The sequence below is a fragment of the Podarcis pityusensis genome (assembly GCF_964106645.2).
Source record: "Podarcis pityusensis genome assembly, chromosome: 8".
NCBI lineage: Eukaryota > Metazoa > Chordata > Lepidosauria > Squamata > Lacertidae > Podarcis > Podarcis pityusensis.
In genome coordinates, this window is record NC_138033.1 from 62,042,228 (window position 1) to 62,069,553 (window position 27,326).

The 27,326-nt window shown below is 45.9% G+C and overlaps 1 protein-coding gene across 3 annotated transcripts; it reads left to right on the forward strand.

The window, feature by feature from the left end:
* The first annotated feature begins 4,629 nt into the window (after window positions 1–4,629).
* Window positions 4,630–23,089, forward strand: LRP3 (LDL receptor related protein 3). Of its 3 annotated transcripts, none has more exons than XM_081016659.1 (7): window positions 4,630–5,486; window positions 10,974–11,021; window positions 12,882–13,020; window positions 15,701–15,909; window positions 18,042–19,128; window positions 20,092–20,224; window positions 21,928–23,089. In XM_081016659.1, the coding sequence occupies exons 1-7, from the start codon at window positions 5,396–5,398 to the stop codon at window positions 22,744–22,746; spliced, it is 2,526 nt and encodes an 841-aa protein (XP_080872785.1). In that variant the 5' UTR covers window positions 4,630–5,395; the 3' UTR covers window positions 22,747–23,089. The 3 variants fall into 3 exon arrangements, with proteins under 3 accessions (XP_080872785.1, XP_080872784.1, XP_080872786.1); XM_081016658.1 differs by lacking the exon at window positions 4,630–5,486 and adding an exon at window positions 5,560–5,725; XM_081016660.1 differs by lacking the exons at window positions 4,630–5,486; window positions 10,974–11,021; window positions 15,701–15,909 and having other exon boundaries at window positions 12,881–13,020.
* The last annotated feature ends 4,237 nt before the right edge of the window (window positions 23,090–27,326 follow it).

The following is a 27,326-nucleotide window of genomic DNA, read 5'->3' on the forward strand; positions in this document are numbered from 1 at the left end:
CTCCTCAGAGAGCTGAAGGGCAAGGAGTGGATGTGAGGGCAAGATTTATATACCTTAAAATGAGCTTATTAAGGCCCCATCTGCACTATACATTTAAAGCAGTATTACCCCACTTTAAACAGTCATGGCTTCCTCCAAAGGATCCTGCAAATTGTACGTAGTTTGTTAAGGGTGCTGAGAGTTGTCAGAAGATCCCTCCCCTTCCTTCACATAATTACATTTCCCTGGAAAATTAGGAGTCAATGGTTAAACCACTCCGATAATGGTTCATATGGGAAGAGGTGGTCCTTGACATATTGTGGTCTTGAGCCGTTAAAGGCTGTATAGGTCAAAACCAACACTTTGAATTGGGCCCTTAAACTAATTGGCAGCCAGAACAGTCAGGCCAGGATTGGTGTTATATGCTCAAGCTGTCTTGCCATGGTGAGCAAGTCATTCCTGCAACCATTGAGGGAATACAATAAGTCTGCATGTGTCTCAAGCAAAAAATCACTTATAGTCAAAACCCATTGGGTTCAATGACAGGTGGGACTGCCAACATCATTTTTCCCAGAACCCCACCTCTTTTTCTTTTTTAAATTTTTTTTGCTATGCGCACATGTTAAATGCATGTAGATGGTGGGCTTAAAGTACTTCTGTCTGAATTAATGCTTTCCTGTCCAATCTCGCAACATTATATCTGTTCTGAATTTTAGATTGATTGGTTGATTTTTACTGGACTCTGTCTTCTGATGCTTTATTGTAGCTTTGGAAGTATTTGTTTTATTATTTCAAGGCCTTGGGCAGCAGCCACCAGTGATGTGTAGTTCTGCTCTTTCTTCCAAGTAAATTTTTAGGTTTGAGATGTCAAGTAACTCAACATGCTCTGCAGTAAATGATGGTTGTGTACACAACATATATTCAAAGCACATTTCACTCCCCACCCCCAGAAAAGAATCCTGAGAATTGTAGTTTGTTAAGGGGGAGGGAAATTGTAGCTCTGTGAGTGGGTAAACTATTGTTCCGGGATTCTGTTTTTGATAGGCATGTGCTTTAAATGTATGGTGTGTATGCAGCCCATCATGGTTATCCAACTGTGATCTTAGGGGAGCTGGGAAATCTAAACGGGCCTGCAAATATATATTGATAATCTTAACAATATGCACTTTCTACAAGGAGTTTAACGAGATTGATTTGTGCTGCCTTGGTAACAATTAGCGAAGGCTACTGAAACCTTTCAAGGGAGAAATGAATTTTTTTCTAAACAATTGCTCTAAAGTAATTGCTAATATAAAGCAGGCCTGCCACAATATAAAATGCTTGGCTAGGTGGTGGAACATTGCTTAATTTCAAGCAAAAGGGATTGTGGGGCTCAGTCTCCACTAGCCTGTCTAGAAACACCAGCTGATCCAGTAGCTCGTCTCCTTGATTCCTGCTCTATGGAGACTCTGCATTGTATGCAGCTAAATTATGCTCAGATTAGCCCCACTGAAATTAATGGACTTGTGTTTGTCATGTCCATTAATTCAAGTGGATTTACCATGAGTATGAATAGCTTTGGATACAACCCTCTGTACAATGCCCTCTGTACCGGCTCAAGAGGGCTTTCACTTATTTTTACTTAATATCTTCCAGAGTCAAACCTTAAAAGCACTGAAAACAAAGGCCAATGAGCCCTTGTATAAAATAAAACCTGCAGTGGAATAACCAGAATAGTTCATGAGAAGGAACAGTCTTGCAGATTTAGGAATTGCCTCTTGCAATCTGGATGGGTTGGAATGATAAATTGCTAAGTGCAAGAACAGTGTCAATTCAGAGGCGCTGTTGCCTGTTGTGGGGACTTGGGCTAATCTCCAGCGCTTTCAAATAAAAAGCACACGTGGCATTATCTTCTGAAGACCAATTATTTAGGACAAAACACAGAATAAGAGACCTTTGGCCCAAACATTAGTGGTAGCACTGAATCACTGACATGCTATTTACCAACCCACCATCCATTGTTTGTTTCTTTACTTTTACTCAAAAACAAGCCCCCCTTGTTGAAACTGCTAAATGTGAATTACCACAATGTTCTTCCTGTCACTTGTACCATGCACAGATAATTAAAGCATTAGAGAGAAACGAAGTCGTTAATGGCAACATTTAACCCTGATTTATTTCACAATTGATGGTGGTGGTGTAGCTGTTGTATGCAAAGGAATCCACCGCAGTTGTTCATCTTGCAGGAACAAGATGCTGCTACTAACAGCTCATTATCATATATTCACAATTTGTCAGGGAGCCTGCTGTAAGCATCCACTCTGCATGTAGGGAAAGCATCACCCAAGGAGGCTCCAACTTTAAGGTACTACTGCTGCGAATTTCTGGGCTAGTGGGTGGCAGAGCAACCTACAGCTTTCAGGCTTTTGTCATGGGAAGTGGAAAACTACCAACAGATCAGTCACCACTAGAAGAATCACCCCATCCTCTCTTTGCATAAACCCTCAGTGAGGGCCAGCTGGCCCAATAAGGTAGATGGGTAGTTTTATGTACAAACCCTCATAAGGTAGTTTTATGTACAAACCCTCATGAGCACAATTTCTGCAACACATGCAGTAAAAGAAAGCGAAATAGAATGGTGCTGAGGCAAAAGGAATTAGGGATTATGGCAGTAATTTAAGGCTGATTCTTATCATGCGCAGGCACAGATTGCTTGTCTGACTCCGCAGTGTCATTAGATCCTCCCCTTCAAATTCCACTATATTTCTTTTTCGTTAATCCCAGTTTACACCTCTTTTATTGAATTCATTTCCCTGGGATTTATGAGGGTTTTTTTTAAAAGTGCAATAACAGTCTTAGGACTTCTGCAAACTTTGACACAATTTCTCTTCTTGATGGATAATTAAGTCTGCATCTCAGGAATCATTGGCATACAATGGGTTTGGCATATAAAAACAAGTCCATAGCCTCCAGCATTTCCTAGCTCAAAAGGAGGACATGCTTGTTGCAAAATCTGCTCTCCTACCAAAGAATCATTTTGCGAAACTTCAGTTTTACATGTCGTTGAAGTCGTTTTCACAATTTATGCCTGGGTGCTGTATTTGTGTTTACTTTGCAACAGCCTGTCCTCTACTGATTTAAAAGCCAAAATGGGTAATGTTTCATTTGTTTAAAGTGAGCCTTGAAAAATGTAATTGTTCTACAGTGGCCCAATTTACACATAGCACTGAGACAAAACAATGGCACAAAAGCAAGAGTGCGTTCCCAGAGCAAAGGGGAGTAAAATGCACTTTCAATGTGCACCAGTCTTTCCCTACATCAGTGGTGTCCAAACTTTTTTCAAAGAGGGCCAGATTTGATGACGTGAAGGGCCGTGAGGGCCGACCAAAGTTGTTAACCTTTTTTTAGGATTGAAGTTGAGGTTTTTTAAACCAACTGGCGGGCCAGATTGGCCCCCGAAGCAGACTTTGGACATGCCTACCCTACACACTCCAGTTGTTCCCAGCTAATACTGCAGAGCTGGAAAAGGGCATCCCAAATTATTAAGGATTAGCTGCAACTTGCCTACTAAGGAGAATAGTTCTCACATTTGGGGCTTTTTAGTTTAGAGAAAAGGAAAATATTAGGGTATATGACAGAAGCATATAAAATTATGCATGGTGTAAAGAATGTGGACAGAGAGCAGCTTTCCTTCCTTTCTCATAATATAGGAACTGAGGGCCAGACAGTGAATGTTGGAAGTTTCAGGACAGCACATAGCTAAATTGTGGATTTCTCTCCCACAAGATTTAGTGATGGTCACCAAAGTCATGGAGGTTAAGACTATTAATGGCTACTAGCCACACTGGCCGCATTTCTGTCTCCACTGTGGAGGCAGTAAATGCTTCTGAATGACAGTTGCTGGGAATCACAGGTAAGGAGAGTTGCTGCTATTGAACTCAGGTCCTGCTTGCGGGTTTCCCTTTTGGGTATCTGGACCGTCACTGTGAGAACAGGATGCTGGACTTGATGTGCCCCCTTTGGCCTGATCCAACAGGGCTCTTGCATTATTTTATGCTCTCTCCACCACCTTAAGTCCCACGTCTTAGCAGCGCCACAAGCCATGGCAAAGAGCCAAGAGAAGGGCATCATCTTCATCTCCAGAGGTTCCTGTCTGGTTATCTGGAAATGGGATGCTGGATCAGACAGATCTTGGTTTGTTCCAGCCAGGCAACCTTAATGTTCTTACGTTCTTGGCAGCCGACCTCACATGAACCACAGCAGACGACAGTGTGAGAAATTATCAGGTCATAAATGTTTTTGCCTCATACATAATTCAGCAGCATGAATTGATCCGGCTAAAATCAATATACGAACGATCACAATACTTCAGTGGTGTTTTTAAGTGAGCTTCAGTGCATGGTGAACAATTTCTCTTAAAGAAGATTGTTTTTGAAAAGAGAAAGGGGAAAATAAAGCTAAATAACCTATCTATTACTGCGAATTTGTAGCTTTCCCCGCTGCTATGGATCATAATTTAAAACGACTGTTCAAAAACCCAATCAGCTACATGTTTACCATCATGGGGCTATAAAATCTTTATAGAGATTTGGCTAGTTAGAGTAGGAAATGGGTAGATTTCAGTGGAGTGATTTATTGAGCTACTAAAAAAAAGAAACACACCACAACCCGTACTTTGAAGTAATGACGTCACAGCATTAAAAACGAAGCCAAGTTATATTAGGGATGCGAGGAGCCCAAAGAATTCACTTTTCTTGCTACATAGGGGTCAGTCAGGGAGCCCCATTCCCAAAGCGATGCAACGAGGGGGACTGGCTGGGACCCTCACGAAGCGAGGCAGGAGGGAAACTTTGTCCATGCTCAGAGGCAACTTCTCTCTTTTTTTAATACTAAAAACATGACCTCGCAAGCCCTCGAGTGAGCCCCGACTTTAAAACAAGAGCAAGCGCTGGGGGTCTTCATCCCTCCCGGCCCTTCCCCTCACAGGCGGCGGTTGCTGGGGGAAGAAGGCGGCGGCGGCGGCGGAGCCCCTCGTGGCGGAGCGGAGGAGGAGGCGGCCCTGCCAGGCCTGGCGCTCCTCTGCGCTCCCCCTTCCTTCCCGCCCAGGGCGGCCCTGCCCTCCGCCTGCCCCTCAGAGCCGGCGCGTCACGCGGGGCTGGGCCTCGGAAAACGGCGGCGGCGGCGGCGGCGTCCTCTCCTCCTCCTCCTGCCCGCTTCCTCGCAGCCGCTGCGGGACGAGCTGCCCAAGCGAGGAGGCCATGGAGAGGCGACGGCGGGATGCTCCGTCGCAGCCACCGCCGCTGCCGCCGCCGTCGCTCGGGGCAAACGCCGCCTCATCCTCCTCCCCGAGCTCGGCGGCGGCGGCGGCGCTGTGAGGGGGCGAAGCGGCGGCGGCCGGAGGCTCAGCGCACCTCCCCGGGCGAAGAGACCCGCCGCCATGGACGCGGCGCCCTCCTCCTCCTCGTCGTCGTCGTCCGTGGAGCTCCGGGCGCCCGGCGCGCTGGGGCCGCTGGCTGCCCTCTGCCTGGGTGAGTCCGGGCCGGGCGGGACGGAGCCGTTACGGCGGGGAGGAAAGGAAGCGCCGTCGCTGCTGCTGTTATTGTGGCTCCGGGCGGGATGCGGGAGAAGGTGCCGTTGGCTGTGTTTCTGCTGAGGGGCGGCCAGGTGAGGGACCAGGGCGCCAGAGGCCCGGCGGAGATGCTCCTCCGCTGGTGTGGCGGGAGAGAGCGGAGCATCCTCCTGGCCCGCCGCCATCTGGAGCAAGCAGGTGGGCAGCTGCTCCGGGGGCCCCCGGTTGGAGACCCCAGCCCACCCTACCTCTGGCTGATTTCCCTCACCCATCCAGCTCCCTGTCTCCTGCGCCGACGGGCAGCAGCAGCAGCAAAAGGCCATTCCTACCAGCCCCCCGTCCCTGCAGGTGCTGCCGGCGGGGACTGAACCGGGGGGGCCTTCTGCAGGCAAAGCCAGGTGCCGAGTTGTGGCCTGTGCATCCTCCCCCTCCCCATAAGGATGCCCGCTGGTGGCAGCGGGAGAGGCTCTGTAAAGAGAGGGCGATCCCTAGGCAAGAACTGCCCGCGAGGCTGCTCTCTTACACACCTGGCAGCACATGGAGAGAAATGTGCTGGGGTGCAGGCCGTTTGATCCAACTTGCTCGAAAGTATATACGTAAGCCCAGCCGGGACACACACATACTGGCATGCAGGGCCCCAGCCCCGACTTGGGAGTTTTCCTTCATGCGAGGGCACTGCAGAATGAAGTGACATCAGCTCTGTTTGCTCATGGGAGTGCACTTTTTCTCTCCCTGCACTCAGGTTATACTCTGCATGGAAATGCTCGGTAAAACCGTGGCCTGTGGTTGCATTAAGGACATAAGTTCTTTGGACCCTGTGGTTCTTGTGGATCATTTTTCCTGCCTCTGTCGCTGTAGCTAGAGGCAGCAAGGTTTTCTTTTTTCTTTTCGGTTTTTTTGCAAAGTTGCTAGCCTGTACAGTAGTCAGAAAGGCAAGCCCGGAGTGGTGTTGGTGGCTCACTTCCATTTTACAAACAAGTTAGTGCAGTTTGTTCTGACAGCCTTCTTTGATTTGTTGCTGTTAACATGTTAATGGATTCCACCCCTGTGTTGAGAGGGTGGGAGGAGAGGAGAGGAAGATTGCTGCTAGGGTTGTGAACGGGTGTTTTTTTTTGCATAAACACCAATATCATTTGCAAAGATTAATGACACATAGGAGCAATACTTGTTTTTCATATGTATGGGAAATTATTTCAGGATAGAAATGGTTTACTAGTTTACAGGAGGGAGTTCTTTATAAAGGCATCAGAAGGCATAATGCAACTATAATGTAGCTGCAGTCTTATGCCCGGTTACTGGGAGTGAGCCCCATTGAACCCAGTGAGACTTACTTTTGATTAGACACATCAACTGTGGTTTAGAATGTGATTTTTTTTCACTGAGGGGGGCAAGGGAATTGAACAATCTGCCGTTTTTCACAGACAAAATTTGGTGGTAGATGCAAGAACCTAAAAATAAGGTTTCTGGCTCCCATGCTTATGAGAAACTGTACAAACCCTGCTCTTCTTGTGCCCCTGGGCTCTTGAATGTGTCTGAACTCTGCAATGCTGTACATTTGAACTGTGAATCTTAATGGGCACAGCTTGCCACATGCAGAGTTTCTGTACAGAGTATATTTTCTCTGCTGTTCTTTACGAGAAGCCACTGCGTTGACAGATATTTTTGCTTCGACACGGCTCTGAACATTTGACCAGATTTGGTATGGATGCATCCTTATGCTGGTCTCTGCATTTGGCAAGGAGCTCCTCATCCATGCAAGATGGAATAGGTGGCATTTAGCCAGTGAGCATTCTCATCCAGATCATAGTTGTTCAGTATTGTCAGGATGAAGAATTTGATTTGCTGCTGCTTTCCCTGTGTTCAGCCTCTCGCTTTCCTTCCTGTCTACAGTAATCTTTCACTGTTCACTTTTGCAGCAGGTTTTAACTTGCTAAATGCAGATAGAGTGTATGAGCAGTCTCTGATACCAGTTTTGCACGACCCCCTTGTCTTTAAGCAAAGGCATTTAAGTAGCAAGTTCCCAACTCTTATTTCATCCTCTTATTCCTCCAAGATAAAGATGCATTAGGATGAAATAAATCGATAAATCTTACTCCTGGGTAATTAGAGTCACCTAATCATTTTATGCCTCCTGCTTTTCTGTTGGTAAAGGAAGACTAAACACCCCCCCCCCAGAGCAGTGCTGAGATTTGGGGTGAGGTAGAAGAGCTAGAAAAGTTAACAAAGAGCTGATACCTGAAAGAAGATGGGCTGAATTTAAAAAGCCGTTTGAAAGGAGTCTGATGCCTGGGATATGCAGACTGCCTGCTGACAGACATGGTTTGCAAGAGGGAAGCTCTAGCATAAGCAGAAGTTTGAAAATCCTGACTCTGTTGCAACGTGAGACCTGGCCAGAGTAGCACACACCTTAGTCATATCTAGATTGGATTATTTGTGTTCTACATAGAGCAACCTTTGAAGTGTATTTGGAAACATCAGTTTGTCCAGAATGCTCAGCAAAGGGGTCAGTCAGTGGGACCATATTACACCAGTCGTGTTTCAGTCTTCAGTTTGTTTCCAGGCAGAATTCAGCATCTTGGTGATGACACTTGAAGGTGAAGACCTAAATGGCTTGAACCCAGGGTACCTGAGGGACCACTACCTCCTGTGCCAGCCTGCCCATTCATTATGATCAAGTGGAGAGAGGTCTTTCTTTGTGTCTCACCTATGATGAAAGTGTAGTTTGTTGAGACAAGAGATGGGGCCTTCATGGGGGCTGCACCAATAATATGGAGCATCTTGCCCCATGGAACTCAGGTGCTTGAAACCCCCCCCCCCCGATTGTTTTCTGCCAGCTGGTAAATACTTTAAAAAACAAAACAAAATTTCTGGCAAGCTTTTTGCCTTGCCAGGCAAATCATGTTTTGTTTTTTTCCTGAAGACACTGTTTTGCTTGCTATGCCATCCTCTGTTACGTTTTGTCTGAGATTGTTCTAGTTTGGTGATGTGATGTTTGATTGCTGTAAGCTGCCTTGAATAATGCAGCTCACAGCTTTAGAAGTGTAAGGCAGAACTAACTAGTGTGTGGAGTTCCGTAATGTGGATTTGCTTTTTTGAAAACGAAGGGCATGTACAGTATTCTCTGGTCTGTCAGTCCTCAGAATAAAGGATGTGAAACACCCTGCCTGTTCCATGGTATTAGATCAAGAATTTCCACTATTACAGCTGTTTTCGTAAACGGAAGAGGCCTCTCTGGATATTTCTTCATAACTGCTGTCCTTGGCAAGCTGACTTCCTTTATTCAAAGTAGAAATTGAGATTTCTGAGACATCTATCTGCTAACCAAAAACCAACAACATAGGCATAACTATCTTGAAGTGGGGGAGGCTTTCTGCTTAAGACTGTTCAGGTGGCTGTCCACCCACAAGCTGGGAATCCCACTAACATGTTTTTAAGTTGACGGGCGATAGAGTCATTGCTGTGGCAGGCTCCACAGTCGTGGAACTCCCTCCTTCTAGGGATTAGTCTTTATTCTTCCCTACCTCACCTTTGAAAAGGGCTCTGCCTAGAGCTTTAGTTGTGATTTATTTTTATTACATGAAACACAGAGTGCTGTTCTACTTCTGTCACCCCCCCCCCCGTCCTCCCTCCCATTGGAAATTTGAAATTAAGTCAGCCTGCTCAGTTCAGGCATCAAAGTCTCCATTCTTCCTCCTCCTCTCATGTGTAGCTTCTCTTTCGTGGTTCGTTCTGATCATAGTTTGTTCAATCTAAGCAAGACTTGCTTTCAAACCATGATCAATCACCATGAACCAGGTGTCAGGAGGAGAGAAGGCCTGAGCAAGAATGGCAGATCCAATTAGACTGCAGTATCTAAGAATGAGGTGGGTCTCTCACATGGAGTGGCCTCCTGGCCCCTGAGGTTTATTGACCCCAGAAATCAGCATAAGCTGTGAAACTAGTGGAATAATTATTCAGGCTCAGCCTGTGCATTAAATGTGTAATAAAATAATATTCTGGTGGTTGTTCATAAAGATGCAGGGAGCAGTAAAGTGAAGCTGTCTTCATCTTCATCTGCTTTTCTACCTGGTCTCCAGGCAATTCTACAACTTCAGTCCCTCCCTGCCTCCATTTCTTTTGTTAGATGGGACAGGATATTTGTCAGGTTCCCTTCTTGTCTCTCCACCCACCCCCCTTGTAAAACCCAACTGTTGATACTTCAGAGCAATCACTTTAAAAAGCACCAACCACGTTTACTGTCCTTGCATTACCCTAGTGGTCAGCAGCCAGGATAGCAGAACGTTTTGTAACAAGAAGGAAAAAAAGATACCTCAGTGATAATCCACAGCCCAGTTATTTGCATCAATGTGATGTCTACAGTCAGTCTGTTGTGGATATAATTGTGGATGTTTCTGCAAAATGTGAAACTTTTGGATAGAGGCGCAAGGGCAGAGAGTAGCTGCATGGCCTATGAGTAGCATCAAACTCTTCCTGTAATACTGATCTGCTGTCTACCACAGATGATATTGTCTTTCTTGGGTTGAACAAGACACTCTAACTTCAGCTGCTTCGGTCCGAGACTAGAAAGAATGTATTGATGGTGTTGTATCTGAATGATTTTTACTGAAAGTAGACCCATTGATATTGATGGACCTATGTTCATTTCAGTTGGTCTACTCTGAGTACAGCCAGCATTGGATACAGCTCATATTCTCTACTAATGCTCAGCGTTTATGCAGCACTTTCTTTTTCAGAGCACTGCACATACGTGATACCAGTGAACTTTCAAATAGTTGTATAAAGTAGATCAGTACTAGTATCTCACTATTACAGGTGGAGGGTTCAGCTGAGAGAACAGTGGCTCAGATGGCTAATTACTTGTGTGTGTGTTTGCTACAGAAACGACCCAGCCCACGCCTCATAGCACTTGAGCTGTGACACTTTCCCTATGTTCAGCTGATCCCCTAGATGTTATAAACATCTACAGCATGATCTTGGGTATTTTTGTTCAGAAGAAAATCTGACTGTTTCCAGTGACGCTTGCTGCCTACTATATGTGATTAGGATTGCAGCTGGAGGCGGGGTTATTTGGTTTTGATTTTGATTATATATTTTGTGCTTTTATATTGCAATTTTATCCTGTGAGCTGCCCTGAGACCTGCAGGTATAGGACGGTATACAAATTTAATTTTATAACAACAACAGCTTCTGTGCCATTTTTCCTGTTCTATAAAAGAAAAAGAAAAAGAAAACAATTAGGTTCTCTCATACCTTAAATATTATACACACAAGCCATCGTGAAGAAAATGAAGACTCTGACTGAGCTATAAGCTAACTCTGGTGTTTGTTGGAAGAACATACCTTCTCTGAATGTGTTTTTCCATTTATAATTTTGTTAATTACTTATTGCCTTCACTGTAATCTGTAGCAAATTAAAAAAATATATTTTTTTCTGTTTTGAAAACAGTCAACCTCTTCTTGTCTGGGAAAATTGAAAGTGCTGTCACTTCATTAGGTAAGATACCTCTGTTTTCTATTAGCATTTGAGCTTCATTTTCCTACTGATAGAAAACACTTCCTGTAAAGAATCATTTTGAGAAAAAGGTGTCTTTTAAGAATAATTTTAAAACAATGTAAATGCTCTCTGATACTATAGAGATACTTTAGGCTGAAAGACTAGTCCAGATCTTCCCACATCATCCTCAAAAAAATTCACGCAGCAAATCCAGATTGTGAATGGCACATTTATCATGTTGGTTTCTATGCCACAGTAAAGGAGAGAAATTTATCTAAATTAATTACTGTCATTCTGGACCAATTTATATGCAGTAAATGTTGCCCAGACTATCCCAAAACCTTATTTTCATTGTAGATAGATGGACACTCTCACTTTACACTGTGCATTTATTGGCTTGAGTGTTAGCGGGAGCAGGAAGGAGGGGATGTGAGAGTAGGAAAAAAATATGACAGCATTGGAGAGACATGTGTAGTGATTAGGCAGCACTGGACCAGGACCGTCCCAGCTTCAAATCTCTCCTTGCCTTGGGCCACTCATTCTTTCTCAGCCTCATGTATTTCATAACAGGTTTATTACGAGGATAAGATGGTGGGGGAGATGTATTTGCTGCAATTAGAAAGGGCGGATGGAAGTGCAATAAAAAATGAGCTTCCAGAATGGACAAATTCTCTAGTACAGCAGGAGTTGTTTTATTTTTTGGAGATTATGTTGTGTTGAAAGCAGCAGCAGTTGTGGCTGCAGTCCTTTATACCAGTGGTGGATGATCTCAGGCCCATAGGCTTAAGCAGGACCAGCATGGATCCTAATTTGTCCCATGAGGCCATTTCCCCCATGCTGCTCCACACAGGTAAAGATGTGACTGTCACATGGACGGCCCTGCCCATCTATTAAAATGGCCAACCAAGGGCAAGGGACCCCATGGGATGGATCCTCTTCTTCACTCCTGCTCTGCAAACTTATCTGGCAGTAAAACCCATTTAACTAATTGAGGCCTACTTCTGTGTAGAGATGAATGGGTTTCTGCTGTATGTAAAGCATGCTAGTAAGTTTTATCTGAAGAATGGACTACAACTTCACTTTATAAATTCTATAGCACAGTTCAGTACAACTTGCGATCCACCCAGCAAGAAGGCTGGTTCTCACTAACCAAGCGCCACAGCGTGACTGCTGTTTGACAACCCTTTTTCACTTTGAAGTTTTGCAACCCCAAGCAGACAGCAAAAATTAGAGATTTGTTGAGCTCCTGGTGGGGTTCTGCCCTACACAGCAAGGGATTTGCATTTGGTCCTGTCGGCTCCTGCAACTTGTGACCCATTATCGTGGGAACATGCAATGGCAGCTGTGTGCTCAAAGCAAAAACCCCACTTAGCGTACTCTCTTTATAAAGATACTTGAAATCCAAAAAGCAACAATCCACAAGCCTTGCTTTCTCTGAGAACACTTTTCAAACCTACTTACAGAAATTGTGAAGTTTAAAAGAAGGTGCCTGTTTGGGAGAGGAGGAAAACCAAGCATTTTCAGGACAATAGGTCTTGAAAATGATGTATTATTTACTTGGCTTTGGGCATGGATTTCCTGTGGTTGCTGGTTGGTTTGTTCCCTTTTTCTTTTTGGGCAAATCTGTTCAGCATTCCTTATCAAATCCCTTTTGCCAGGCTCATTTAGGGCTATTGATGTTCTCCCAGGAGATGCCCGTTGAACTGAATTTAAGCCAGAAGACCAGATAGTTTAGCAAAGCAGAAGGAGCAGGAAAGGGTAATGGAAATATCTATGACAATAACTTTTAGAGACCAGGGAAAGCTGTTGTGGCAAAAAACATGTGTTTAACATTTAACATTTTGTTGTGGCTTTTGACAGCTGCTTGCAGTGGAAAACTGGAACAGCATACTGAGCGGCGTGGGGTCATCTACAGCCATTCCTGGCCACTCCACTATCCTCCGGCCACCAACTGCAGCTGGTACATTCAAGGTGATCGAGGAGATGTGATAACTATTAGGTACTACTAGTGAAAATGTTTTAATTGTCTACCTTTGCTGAAATAAATTCTCAGATCCAGACCAGTTGCCCAACATAAGCTTGGTCCGAAGGAACTTTATTCTTCACGTTATCCGTGGTGGTGAAAAAGCCATTTTTAGCCTCACAATAGGCAGGGATCTAGGCTAGGCTGAGTATTGCCAACACTGACTGGCAGCAATGGCTCTCCAGGGTTTCAGGCAGGAGGCAACTGATCCTACCTGAAGATGCTGCCAGGGATTGAACCTGGCACTTTGCATGCCAAGCTGGTGCTCCAACACTGAGCTGTGGCCCCTATCCAGTCTACGTGCTACTTGGGAGTTGCGGGGAGTAAGCTGCCTGCCTGTCTTCCACCTAATTTTGCTGCCTCTTGGTAGGAAGGTGGCACACAAGGAGAATCATTGTTTTCCTGAAGGAAAGAAGTATTAACTTATTTGCACCATTTCTCTTCAGATATATTGTATAATTTGCTTTGAATTTATCAACTAAAAAGAACATCAATTAACTCCACACATTAAATCTTTAACATCACATCACCTCAGAGCTCAACATTAAACTGGAGGGAGATCAAATGCCCTCTTGAACAAGCTGCTTCCAAACGACACTAGCAGTTCCTTATTACAACTTTAAAAATGGGGTGGGGGACAGGGAATGATCCAAATCAAATAATTGAAGACACCTGGTCTTGGGCACTACCACTGAGCTCTTAAATGTTTAAAGTGATTAATCATTAAATTATTTGAAATATATTTGATATCATTTTAGAATGGTTCAGCAGACAGCAGATAGTAGAAATTTTACTCGGTTTTTTAATTTTAAAAAACACACATTATCACAAAAGCAAGACAGGTGTTATCTTAGATAATACAGGAAACTGTCCAGTACCTGCTCAGACCTCCAGGGTCAGAAGCAGGAATGCCTTTGCTAGGGAATATGAGGAAGGAAGTGTTCTTGTGCTCAGCTTATGGGCTTCTTCCCATTGGGGCATCTGGCTGGCCACTGTGGGAACAGGATGCTAGACTGCGTCCTGTGTCCTGATCCAGCTACGGGGCTCTTCTGATGCTCAGAAGTTGTCAGCCTTCTTTCATGTCACCTGCTACCTGACTCTTAGCTGGAGTTGCCAGGATTGAACCTAGGACTGCCTGCAGGCACAGATTATCCTCCTCCATTGAGCTATGGGTTTTCCTCCCTGCCGCAAACTTCTTTTGCAATTTCATTTCAAATTTATTTATTCTTTATTTCACACAACATTTGTGCACCTCTTAACTGTAAAGAAAACACACCTCAAAGTGCGTTACAAAAAGATAAAACTGAGAAAAGTGTAGGGAGGGGTGTATATTGTCATCTTGGCAGCCCAGGACCTCCATACACACTGCTTAGGCTTGTGCTCCAGAGAATAGTTTAAAACTACCACAAGTTAAAATCTAAGACAGGTTTAAATTCACAACTTTCTAAAAAATCTGGGTAGGCTTGCATAAACAGGGATGTTTTTAGCAGATGCCGAAAAGAGCCCAGTGAAGGCTCCTGCTTGATATTAATAGGCAGGGAGTTTCAGAGTGCGGGTGCTGCCACACTAAACGATCAAGTTCTTACAAATGTGGAACTAGTATTATGCAGCAACTGTAGTAGTGCCAATTCCGCTGATCAAAGTGGTTGAGTGGGCATGTGGGGCAAGTTGGTCTTTTAGGTAAACTGGCCCCAAGTTGTTGAGGGCTTTATATACTAATGCATCTTGCCATGTGCCCAACTTATTCATTCCATCAGAGCCTTCAGACAGAACTTCCTGATGAATTGTGCCCTAGCCCGTCTTTAGCAGGCAAAGACATTGTCTGACCTGCATTTGATACCTGTTCCCATGGCCTTCCGGAGAGGGACAAATGCACCAAGCTTTGCAATTCAGCTCTGTTGTGCCTGACATTGGGTAATACATCATGTCAGCAACTGAGGAGGAAATACAACCGAGGCTCTCTAACTTCCCACCTCCTTGTTCTAAGGAGTTGGGCAGAATGTTTTTAATGAGCCAATTAAGGCTTCAGCTGTGTTCACAGCCTGCCCTTATTTAGAGAAAGTCACAAACAATCGTGGCTTCTCTTGTTTTAATTGGATGCTATGGTTGCTTTGCTGTTGGCAGCCATAATTATTTGCGCTGGACTTCCAACGTATTTGCTAGCAGGGGAGGCAAATTAGATTTCCAGCATTTGCTGATTTCCAAATGCTTGATTTAGCGCTGGAAGCTTTAATCAAGATGTTATTGACTGATTAATCAAGAACAGTTTTAGTTGATTAATTGATGGGAGCCATTTTAATTGACTGGCCTGCATCCTAAAGGCAACTTTTGTAAATGTGCTAGCAGTTTTATTGCTGCACCACTAGGAGGAGGAGAGTTGGTGTTCCAACCTGGCAGAGGTGACCCCTCAGCAAAGTGTCATGTTGACTTTCGCTGTTCCTTTTCATGAGATGCTGTCTCAAAGCCTGCCTTCAAAGACATTCTGAAGTAACACCTTCATTGAACGTTTTAGTGAAATCAGTAATTTTTTGAATGTTCCCCTCTTGCATTTTTTTTAGTGCATTCCTCTAAAATGGTGATCTCCCTTCATTCCTCTAAAAATAAGTCAGTCTCCCTTCATCTGTGCTCCCTTCTCCCGTTTTCCTCCTCTTGTCAGTTTTAAGAACTTTGATTTGGAGGACTCTCCCAAGTGTTCAACAGACTGGCTGATGATCGGTCCTCCTGCCAAGGGAGAAGAATACAAAGCATGTGGATCCTTCATCCCACCTCCTTTCATCTCTGCCAGGGATCACGTCTGGATATTTTTCCACTCTGATCCATCAAGTTCAGGGCAGGCTCAGGGATTTCGCCTTTCGTATATCCGAGGTAAAAGTTCTCTCTAGTTTGAATGGCTATGTTGATTATTGCTTTGCATTTATCTTATTTTCAACATTTCTATCTGAGGTTTATGACTATTTATCCTCTATTAGGCTGAGACTGAGGTGTGGCCAAATGTCACCGATTTATAGCTGAGTCAGGACTTGAACCCAGGTCTTTGTATCCCAAGTCCTCACACACTTTCTGCTGTACCACACTGGCTCTGGATGTAGGCAGGAGGAGGGCCTTTTCCATGGTGGTGCCTGAATGATGGCAGAGCCCAATAGAGGTGCCTTCTTTTGCACTGGCTCTTGAGATTGTTTTACTCCAGCTGGCATTTTCCAGCTGAGCCTGGGACATGCTCCTGTTGACGTGGTTTTTTATTATTCGGCTTCATGATGCAGCTTTACTGCTGTTTGTTTTATTCTTTGTTTCGTTTTTGATTTTCTTGGGAGTTTATATTTCCATTGTACGCTGCTTTGATTTCACCACAAAATAGGGATCAAATAAATAAAACCACCTCCAGTCTGCTTCTAATGGTGACAGACTTGCACCTTTAGGTACTAGTGTGATTTTAAAGAACCAGAGTCCTGCAAGTGACAGAGGCTGAGTTCTCCCCCTGCCTGAAGTTTTTTCGCTCTCTGTGCTTTTCAACCACCTGCCTCCAGTACCAGGAGGGAGAGCCCCACCTGGAAGGAAAGTGTGTGTACAGGCAAGGAAGCAAAAGGGGCAGGGCTCAATGGGGGCACCAGCCATTTTTCTGCAACAGCAAAAAGAGGGGAAAATAAGATTACACTGCACATGGCACCCCACCCAAAAAAGCTTTGCAAATCCTCCTCCCTCTTCCACATAACTGCCTCTCCTGTTGAAAATAACCCTGATGTGATATGTTCTCTTGGCATTCCGTGGGGGACTTGTCCTAAGTGGCAACAAGGCTCTTGTGATTTCCAGTGCTAGGAGCAATCGCTCTGGGCTTCTAGCATTTGTATGCTGGAAGGGAGCTCTTGAAAGCAGCTGAAGCCTCAGAAATTCTCCCTCTACAGATACCCTGTGGCAAATGAGCCAGAGCCTGTAGTTGTAAGAAGGATTCTCATTTGTCTTAATTGCACGGCACTCAGAAGCACTTCTCTGAGTCTCTTTACAGAAACAGCCATACTTTTGGCAAGAGACTCTTCCCCCCCTTCACACACACTCTTTATTGGAGAGAAGAAAGGAGAGAGTGTGATCTAGTTCTGCCTTTGCAAGGGGAAGTTAGAACTGCTGGCACTTTAAATCTGAGATCTTTCGAATCCCGGCTCTTTATTGCTCCCCTAATTTGAGAGTCATTTGTCCTCCTTCCACATTGCTCCTGTAAGAAAAAAGGGCCTCCTCTCTCCTCCCCTCTTGCCTTTGTAAAACAGCTTTAGCTTCTCCCAGACCTGCTTTTCCCATCTAGGATACCCTTTTTTGTTTGCCTACAGTCTTCTGTTCTCTCAGGTTTTTGTCTTTGAACCTTAACTGGGACGGGGAGCCTACTTGAAAACTTTTCACAGCACCCCAATCCCAGGTATTTGGGGGCTTTCTGGTTGGGGCAGAAAGGTCAGTAAGAAGTAATCTTCCCTCCATACTACAGCTGCCCCCCCCCAAATAGTGGTGGAAATCACAGCTAGTGGTGGTTAGTTCTTTTTTCAGAATCGGGATAGAGGTAGGGGTGGCCAAGGTGGCCAACAGACAGCCAGTCTCAGGTGTGCGCATGTGCATGTACACAAACCCACACACTTAGACCCAAAGGCAGGTGCACAGGCAGGCAGGCAGATGACATTCCATGACAATGAAGCTGCTATGGAGAGGAAAAGCAGGGGGAGGGAATCCCCTTCCATCCTTTGGAAAGGGCATCTCCTCCTTCTGAAGTCATGCCATTGCAGTGGAGCTACTGAAAACCCAGGTGAGTTGTGGGGGAGAGATGGTGTGCAGCTGGTGGGGAAGTTTGTCCTTGGCGAGAGAGAATTTTATACTTGTGTTGGCATAATAATATTTCAGAGTCCTCAAGAGCTGCTGCTTCCAAAGCTTGATTGTCCTCCATGCTGGATTCATGTTTCAGGCACAGCATGGAGCAAGAAGTGCCCGGAGAAGTTTCCTAACGCTTGTCTCTCACTTCACAGGGAAAATGGGCCAGGCTAATTGCCAGTCTGATGAATTCCGCTGTCTGAATGGCAAATGCATTCCCGGCACTTGGAAATGCAACTCCATGGATGAGTGCGGCGATAACTCAGACGAGAAAAATTGCACTGTTCCCCCAACCGAGCCCCAGTCCAGCATCTGCCCTTCAGGAACCTTCCAGTGCAGCGTAGCCCATTCCACCAAGTGCTTGTTGAACGAGCTGAAATGCAATACGGTTAAAGAATGCAGCGATGGTTCCGACGAAGAGAACTGCCCTGACCTTTCATGCGGCAAAAGGCTGGGCAACTTTTACGGGTCTTTTGCCTCTCCCGACTTCTTCCGCTCGGACCACAGCCAGGCGGACCTCCTCTGCACGTGGCACGTGGACACCCAGGACAACCGCCACGTTCTCCTGCAGCTTGACCTGCAGCTCGGCTACAATGACTACGTGAAGGTGTACGATGGGCTGGAGGAGAGAGGCGACAAGCTCATGCAGACCCTTTCCTATCGCAACAACAGGCACTCGGTGAGCCTGGAGTCCTCCAAGGGGCAGCTGACCATATCATACCACGCCTGGTCCAAGAGCACCGGGCACGGGTTCAACGCCACCTACCAGGTGAAGGGCTACTGCCTCCCTTGGGAGCACCCGTGCGGCAATGACGAGGGGTGCTACACCGACAGGCAGCGCTGTGACGGCTGGTGGCACTGCCCCAACGGCAAGGATGAGGAGAGCTGCCCAGCCTGCCAGAAGAACGAGTACCCGTGCGAGGGGAACAGCGGGCTGTGCTACTCGCTGCTCGACCGCTGCAACAACCAGAAGAACTGCCCGGATGGCTCAGACGAGAAGAACTGCTTCACCTGTCAGCCGGGCAACTTCCACTGTGGCACCAACCTGTGCATCTTTGAGACGTGGCGCTGCGATGGGCAGGAGGATTGCCAGGATGGGAGTGATGAACACAACTGCCTGGTGATCGTGCCCAGGAAGGTCATCACGGCGGCTCTCATTGGGAGCCTGGTCTGCGGGCTGCTGCTGGTGATCGCCTTGGGCTGCGCCTTCAAGCTCTACTCCTTGAGGACCAGGGAATACAGGTGAAAAAGATCAGCTTTGCTTCCTCCCCCCCCCAACCCATTTTGTTAGGAGGGCTTTTCATTTCCTTTCTGAGCAGGGTAACATAGACACCTAGTTGAAACTTGGAAAGTAAATTTACAAAGGGTTGTGTGGTATGACTGTTAAGACCCTAAAATAATACTATTGTTTACATTAACTGCAACAGCTCCCCAGAATTTCAGACAGGAGACTTGCATCACCCTGCTTGGAGGTACTAGGAATTAAGCCTAAGGCCTTTTGCTTCCAGTACCTTTGCTTCCCTGCTGAGCGGCAGTCCCTCCCCCTCTTCAGACCTCACGGGAAAATAGGGTTTCCTGGTACAGGAATGAGCCATGGTGAAGCTTGAGCTCTCTCCCCATTCCTCTTTCATGCCTGGGGGTAGATTGGAAGCACCCACAGGCCCCTCTGACTTTTGGATTTGAGGCACAGGGAATCCTGAAACCATAGTTTCCAAGTTTGGGCATTGCAAACCAGGTGGGAGGTCTTCTCTGTAGCCAGCCAGCCAAGAGGCAGAGAGAGTGTGCTTGAACTTGTTGATTATGCCCAGGAACATTGCTTCGGAACCCAGCCCTGATATGTTTCATGCACAGCACAAGAAGTCTCATACTGTCAAACTGACAGTATGGCGGTGCAGGACTGGGGAGCCATCCTCCTGGCATTGGCATTAATGGTGCTTATCTGGAGGGGGCAAGAAGGGATGGTGGCTAGGTTAGAGCCGTGCGGGTGCCCCAGTGGGTGCTCCAGTTTGATGGCGGTAGTGCACCGCGTGTCCTTAGGCCAAGAAAGCCTCCGGTTGCAGCCTTAGTCATGAGTGGGTGGTAGCCTTTGTCACTTCTACTTTGGGCCATGGCAGTCTCAGAAAAGATGCCCACCTGGTCTATTCTAATCCAGCCAGCTTTTCTCTTTTCTTCTCTTCTCTCCCTCCCTCCCCACCCCGATTCCAGGGCATTTGAAACCCAGATGACCCGTCTTGAGGCGGAGTTTGTGAGGCGTGAAGCTCCCCCTTCCTATGGGCAACTGATCGCACAGGGCCTGATCCCACCTGTGGAAGACTTCCCTGTTTACAACGCATCACAGGTAAATGACTCTGTCATCTACCCATTATTGCAACGCAAGTAGAGTCTGGATCTGAAAATGCCTTGCTTTGTACTAACAATGCAGTCACTTTTTGACTGAGCTAGAAAGCATTTCTCCTGCGTTCTGTGGTACTCCTTCAGAGTGAGCTCCGCACAACAGAAACAAAGTTTTGTATTTGTTGAGGGGAAGTACAGTAGAACCTCGGTTTTCGAGTGTCTCGTAAGTCGAACAATTCGGAACCTGAATGCCAGAAATAATTGCTTCCGTTTTTGAACACGCCTCAGAAGTCGAACAGCTTCCACTGTGTGTTTTTCCATTTTTTCAATGGATTTTGCCGACCACCCACTGATCCTCGGTTTTCAAACGTTTCAGAAGTCAAACGGTCTTCTGGAATGGATTATGTTTGAAAACCGAGGTTCCCCTGTATTATGTTTTGCAAACATTTTTATATGAAAAGTAGGGATGAATATGACACTCCCCCCACGTCTAAATGCATTGAGATTCATTCTGTTCCTCTCAATGCTCTTCAGATGTTTTGTTTTGGATGACATTTCTCTGACATGTCCGATCAAAACACAATTAGGACTGCGGCTTGCTCACAACATCGAGAACCTGAATGATTGAGGTGCCTGTTGGTTATTTGAATAAATTGTTGACATCATGATTACAAAATGACACACCCAGGCAATAATCCAGCATCAGCCAGCCAACTAATTCTGTATTTTGCGGACAGGTATTTTAATTGAGAGAAGGGAATGATTGCCCCCCCCCCAACATCTCACAGGCCTGATCTTTATACGATTCCCAGTGGCTGCTGTTTATAGCGAGGAAGAGATCTGTGCAAGGCCAAATGATATGTTTTAAAGCAACATGCAGCCTGGTCCTTAATGTTTGATTACACGTCAATACAGTTTTAATGCATTAAAGTACTGCAGGGATGGGGAACATCTGTGACCCTCCAGATATTGTTGAGACTGCCACCCCTGACTATTGGGCATGCTGACAGAGACTGTTGGGAGCTGGAACTCAGCAGGGCCACAGGTACCCCCACCCTAAAGTACTGTAGTATTGCTAAACCCAAGCGTTTATCTTTGTGAGATGGATTTGGCAAAGGTGAGCTTTGAAAATGAAGAGATTTGGTGTTTATTTGCCAGAACCCTGTGAGGAAAGAGAAAATAAATTCACTTTTTGCTATGATATTTTCACCACTTTTCACCTAGAAAATCATGGGGATACTTGTATACACAAGTCCTCCACACACACACCCGGCAGTGATTGGATTTTGTTTTGTATTTGCGTTTCCCCCAGCCCTGGCAAATGCATCCAGCCTCTACAGCGTGATCCTATTATGGCCGAAGCTCTGTATTTAGTTACACAAGCAGGGAGATCTGCTTTATGTTTCTGGTTTGGGCTTTTTGGGGGCTTTTCGTGCATCAGCCTTTTGCACTGCTGGAGGCTGAAACAGAGGTGGCCATTGGCGTTGGATAATCCCGATAATCCCCTGCATTTGTGAGGTCAGGAGGTTCAAGAGGAAAGAAGAGATTGGGGAGAGGTTGCTGTGTCGTGGGCTGAGAGGTTCCTCTGGCTTCCTTTCTGAGGATGGCTTCCTTCCCGTCTTCTGACACTGGCCAGGATGTTAGTGTATTATCTTTGAATGAAAGCTAGGAAGGCAAAAAAAGAACCCACTCTGTTTGTCTTCATAGGCCTCCGTCCTGCAGAACATCCGAACGGCCATGAGGAGGCAGATGCGTCGCCATTCGTCCAGGAGGAGCTCATCCCGCCGGCGCTTGGGCAGGTTGTGGAACAGATTTTTCCACCGGCCGCGGGTGAGAGCTCAGATCCCGCTGCTGAACCCCACCCACACTTCCCAGACAGTGCTAGGGGATGGAATCATCAATCGCACAGATGGCGCGGCCCCCCAGAGCCCCCCAGCTTCTCCTGAGGGAACTAATGTTGAAACGGGGAGCTGCAGCCCAAACCGGGGACTCCTGGAATCTGAAAACAGCCATTTGCCTTCAGAGACAGAAGCTGCAGAATCGCCCCCCTCAGACGTTCTGTCAAACATTTGCACAGCAGCTCTCTCAGAGCCGGAGGACGGACATGACAAGCCTTCGGGTACTGAAGACCCTCCCAGCGGTGAGATCAGACAGACCAGCAAGGCTGATTCAGGGAAAACGTTCAGAGACCCTTTGTTGGAGAGGGTGGCAGAAACGCACCAGGGTGGGGGTTCGGCGTCTAGCAGGACTGTTGCCGAGTGCAGAAGCTCCAGCAGGAATAATTTGCTGAGCGAAGAGCCATGCCGGCTCCCCTTCAAAAAGTGGGAGTCGATATACTCTGACAGCCCCGTGAATGTCACTGTTCAGGGGGACGGCCGACACTGTTGTTGCCCCCAGTCATATCGCGAAGAGCCTTTGGGCATTCGCCCAGCTTGTTGCCATTCCATGGAAGTGCCAATCCTCGAATCCCCTCCCCCTCTCTCAGAAGTCACCCCCAGCGACGACGAGTCTTTACTGGTCTGCTAATTGGATTTTGCTGGGCTCTTTCAGGGGACACCTTTCATTAAATTGTGGTGCACACCATCCGCCACCAACATCACCACTTCTGTTGCAGCACATCTCCAGCAAGGTTCAGTAGGACAAATGTGGTATCAGCAGCTGATGAGAGCGTGTTCACACAATCATACTTTTCTTCTTTAAAAACAAAACAAAACAAACAAAGCATTTACTTGTATAACATGTTATACATACAAGACACAGTTATTCTTCCGAAAGGGCTTGCAGTTTGGACTGTCTTGCCATCTCCTTTCGTATCTGCATACAGATTTCTGACTAGCAGGCTACAGTCATTAAAATATACCAGTTGTCAGTTTTGGCACCTCCATTTGTGTGTGTGTGTGTGGCATAAGTGTTTTGTAGCCATCGTCAGATGCACAAAACACCTGGCAGGTGCAATATGTTCCTGGTACGGGAAAGGCAGGTGGGGGAAAGTTCTGTGCCGGCAGGTTAGAGAAAGGAACTGTTAAATCTCAATTCATCTGCCTGTATCGGCTGTGCTTCTTCCACTGCTTATAATGACATATGCTGGGAGGCCTCCCTGGTGCCCTCGCTTCACAATCTGTGTGTGGTTACCAGGGAGAAACTGACCCAGGGGGGTTTCTGCACAGCACACAGGCGTAACTCTGGAAAGCCGCTGTGTCTCTGAGAAGAAGAAGAAAATATGCAGCTCTGCATCTGCCTACCATAGGGACCCCCCTGGCTACAGTTTTCCCCAGCTGACCTTGATCTGTGGGTGGGTGAACACACAACACCCGCCCCAGCAGATCTGCCTTTGCAATTTGACGCTTCCCTAAATCCGCTTGTTCCTTCTGTTTGTGAAAGGCGCTTTCCCCTCTGCTTTCCGAGATAAAAGTCAGCTTATAGCTTCTCATTCATATGCTGGAGGGGATTCATCCAGCAGGCAAAGCAAGGCACCAGGCACAAGTAATTATGACGGACCGCTCAACTGGAGAGATCCAATTATTGGCGATTTAGAATATTTGTCTAAATTAAAGCTATATTTACAGAGCCCTGGGGTAAATCGTTTAACAGGAAACCAAAGGCAGGGAGCATCACATTCCTTTCCTTTCATACCTCCCCACCCCATTTTGAAACAAGAACAAAAAAAGCTACATCCACTCATTTGCTTGCTCTCTTCGTCACGGTACCCATGGAGAAATGCCAGTGGCAGCCAAAGGTTCCATATCCTTCATTCACAGAAAATAATTGCATTTTCCGGTTGCTGTGCCACTGTAACAACAAAGCAGCCAAGTTTTGATTATAGTGGGATTGTAGCAAAGGCTGATTTCAGTAGGAGTTTTATGTTGAATTAAGTTGGATCAGTTTTACAAGGGTATTTGTTGAGCTGTTGTTTATTGTAGGTTTGTGAACCCCTTTTACCCACCCCCATCCCGAGTTTCCAATGTTAGCTGAGTGCATAGAACTGTGAATTGGGAGGTGCTTTTTACCAGAACTGGGTAGCCTGTGGACCTCAGGGGTTATGCATTTCCCATCACTGGGCATGCTGACCGAGGCTGAAGGGAGTTGGAGGCCAGCAACAAACATCTGGAGGGTCACAGGGTCCATATCCCTGCTTTATTATTACTATTATTTATTTATCTATTTATTAAATTCACATACTGCCCTGAGAATTATACTGAGCTAGCAGATTTTCCATGGTTTTCGAAGGGAGTTCCAGAGAACTGGTCAGTTCTTCAGATACTCACTGGTGAGAACATAAATAGTGATGTAATAGCTTTCCTGAAAGCTCATGGAGGTTCAGACATAATGAGAAGTCCTGGTTTCTTGCCGTATAAAGGAGCCTTGGGCTTGTTCACGCTCCCTCTTCCATGTACTAAAGGAGCACCCACGTGTGATTTCAAAAACAAACCGCATGGCTCAATGCTACTTCTGAGCTCAGGGAACAGTAGCTTGCCAAACCCTCCTTAGGGAGCAAACATGGATCTGAAACCACATCTTGATTCCGCTTTGTTCTCCGCAACTAGAATTGAGTTTTTAAAAGACTACTTAACAAACAAAAGAGGGAAAAAATCAACATTTTTTTCTGAACATCATGTGGTACGTTATACTTTGGGAACCTAGTGAGTTTAAACCAGCCACAGTTCCCCAAGTCATGTCACTGGCGGTAAGTTGACAGAGGACACTTCTGGTCTCTTTGTAAATGTGCACAGACCCTCTTCAGCAGTGGCATGGGGGAAGTCGGACCACCCATGCGCTTGCTGCTGGGAGTCGCATGAGGTCCCACCATTGGCTGGGAGGACACGATTCCAACCCCCTCAGGCAACCCCTGAGCTGTCTCCAAGAATACTTCAGTCGCTTGCCTTTGCCATTCCCTTTTCGTTTTCCCATAGACTGCTTTATTTTTTTGTGGCTGCAGTCTCTGCGCTGCTGTATGTGTTGCAGTTCCATGGTAATCGATGGGACCTGAGCGCACTTGCTGGGCACTGGTATGCAGCCAGCATAGCCATTAGTAGCCGTTTCTCAGAGTGCTGATTGCTTTTTAACAACGTAACCAAATGTTTCTCTGGAATTCTGTCACTTAAAAATACCTTTTCAGTTGTTTTTGAAGTTAAGGGCAGTGAGGAGCAGTGATAATACAATCAGGTATACAGAGTGGTTCAGGGTGCCTAGCAATACTCTCTATTTCTTTAACCTCCTTAAAGTCGAATTTAAATTTCTTGGTTTTGGCTGGACCCAAGTGGTTGTGTGCCTTAAGCGGGGATGGTATAAATCAGAGCGTGGTGCATCAGCAAAATGCTTTTTTTATTGTGAACTTTAGAGACATCATCTGTCACCCTTTACAAATTACCAAGGAAATTAAAATGTTTCAACTATCTTTCTGTCAAAGCAAAAAGTAATTAAATTAACCTAACATTGTCTTTCCTTTGTGAGATGGGTAGCACAAGACCCGTCAATGGTACTTGAACCATCCCTTCCTCTTACTAGTGAATGCAGGAGCTGAATGCCAAACCATGGCCCCTGGCAAACAAGAAGGACGTGTCAGCTTGGTTGGAGGACCTTCGAGGATTGCAGAGGTAGAAATATATTTTCTTTTTAAAAAAACGCAACCACCTTAGGGGACTCCCCTTAAAAAACTTCCCAGTGAGAACTGTGCATGCTCCATAGTCCTAGTCAATTCAAAAAGCAGACAAGGAAACTGGGAGTGGGTGGTGGAATGAAGTGTCCTGGAGAAAGCATAGCTGGCTGGAAGCCTGAATAGGAATGTTTCTGTTGGGAGGTGAGGATGAAATGCAACATTTTGTGGAGGGTCCCACTTGTTTAGTTTATCTGGAAAGTTCTGAATTCAAAATCTTGCAAGCGGTAGCATCTCTTGGCAGAACTAGCATGCATTACTCGTTTATTTAAAGTTAATATCACCGAGAAGATTTCTCGGAGCTTTTCCAAAAGATATTTTGGGGAAATTTTTTTTTTGAACAAGGCCCATTCCTGTAATAAAGCTTGTGAAAAAGCTGAGTCAGAATTGCGCTGTCCGGGCATGATTTGTGCTTCAAAGGGGAGGAGGAGACGTGATTTGTGTGAGTCGGGGAAAGCGATCAGCTTTGCATGTTTCCTCTTGCTTGGTGTATCCTGAATCTGTACTTTGATTCTTCTAGTAATGAAGTAGAGCAGGAGGCTGAAGCCCCATCCTTTGACCACTATATATCTTATCCAAAAAGTCCTCTGGATCCTGATATTTAATTAGGTGTTGTCCCCACATTTTCAAATGTATCTTCAAACATAAGGGCTAGAAATTTAGAGTCAGTGTTGCTGCTGATTTTAAATGAAAGCTCTGAGATTCTTAGAAAGTGCAGAATTCTGTGGCTAATGTCACATTCTGCGTTTGATTTTCTGTATCTGTGTTGATACGCAGGCCTGTCTATATTCTGGACAGAAGTAGGTAGAATTGCTGCAAGGACAGCCCTTTTCTACTAAAACAGATTAGACGAGTTGCACATTCAGGGCTGGAGAGGGAGACTCTGCAACCTCCAGAGGACGAGTTTCCAAAAGCCATCAACAGATGGCAAGTGCTTTATCACTGTCGTCAATGTTGCACACATTTGTGATAAACACAAGCCGCTCTCTACGCTCTGCAGCAACAAAGAGGACTTGCTGCTTAAAATACAACACTGACAGCATAGCAGTTGGTTCACAATATCACAAATCGGCAAAGATTGCCTAGTGGTTTGCTGCCCGTCATTTAGTAAACGGCAGAAGAACATGTCTAGTGCTAACATGTTTATCCAAAACACATTCGATGCAGATATTTTCACGGGCATTTTTAGTGGCGTTTTTCTTCTTTTTAATTAGCAAATAGGCATGAGCAAGCCAGTCCTGAGACGTGGAATTGACGAACCACGCAAAGCGACCCCCCAAGCTCTTGGCATCACTGAACATGCAGCGTGGGTGGTCTTTGCTGTGGCTGTGAAGTAATTCCCCTCCTGATCAAGAAGACTTGATTGGATTTTCTCCCCCTCCTTAGGCAGCATCTGTTAAAATTTTCAGCCTCAGGACTGTCAGTCCAGCACCTCCCTTTGATACCCAGGGCC

Excerpts from the sequence above, each read along its gene's own strand:
- LRP3 (XM_081016658.1), top strand. The coding sequence starts at position 5,575 with ATGCGGGAGAAGGTGCCGTTGGCTGTGTTTCTGCTGAGGGGCGGCCAG. Across the intron at positions 11,022-12,881 it reads AAGTGCTGTCACTTCATTAG|CTGCTTGCAGTGGAAAACTG; the intron begins GTAAGATACCTC and ends GGCTTTTGACAG. Across the intron at positions 13,021-15,700 it reads GGAGATGTGATAACTATTAG|TTTTAAGAACTTTGATTTGG; the intron begins GTACTACTAGTG and ends TCCTCTTGTCAG.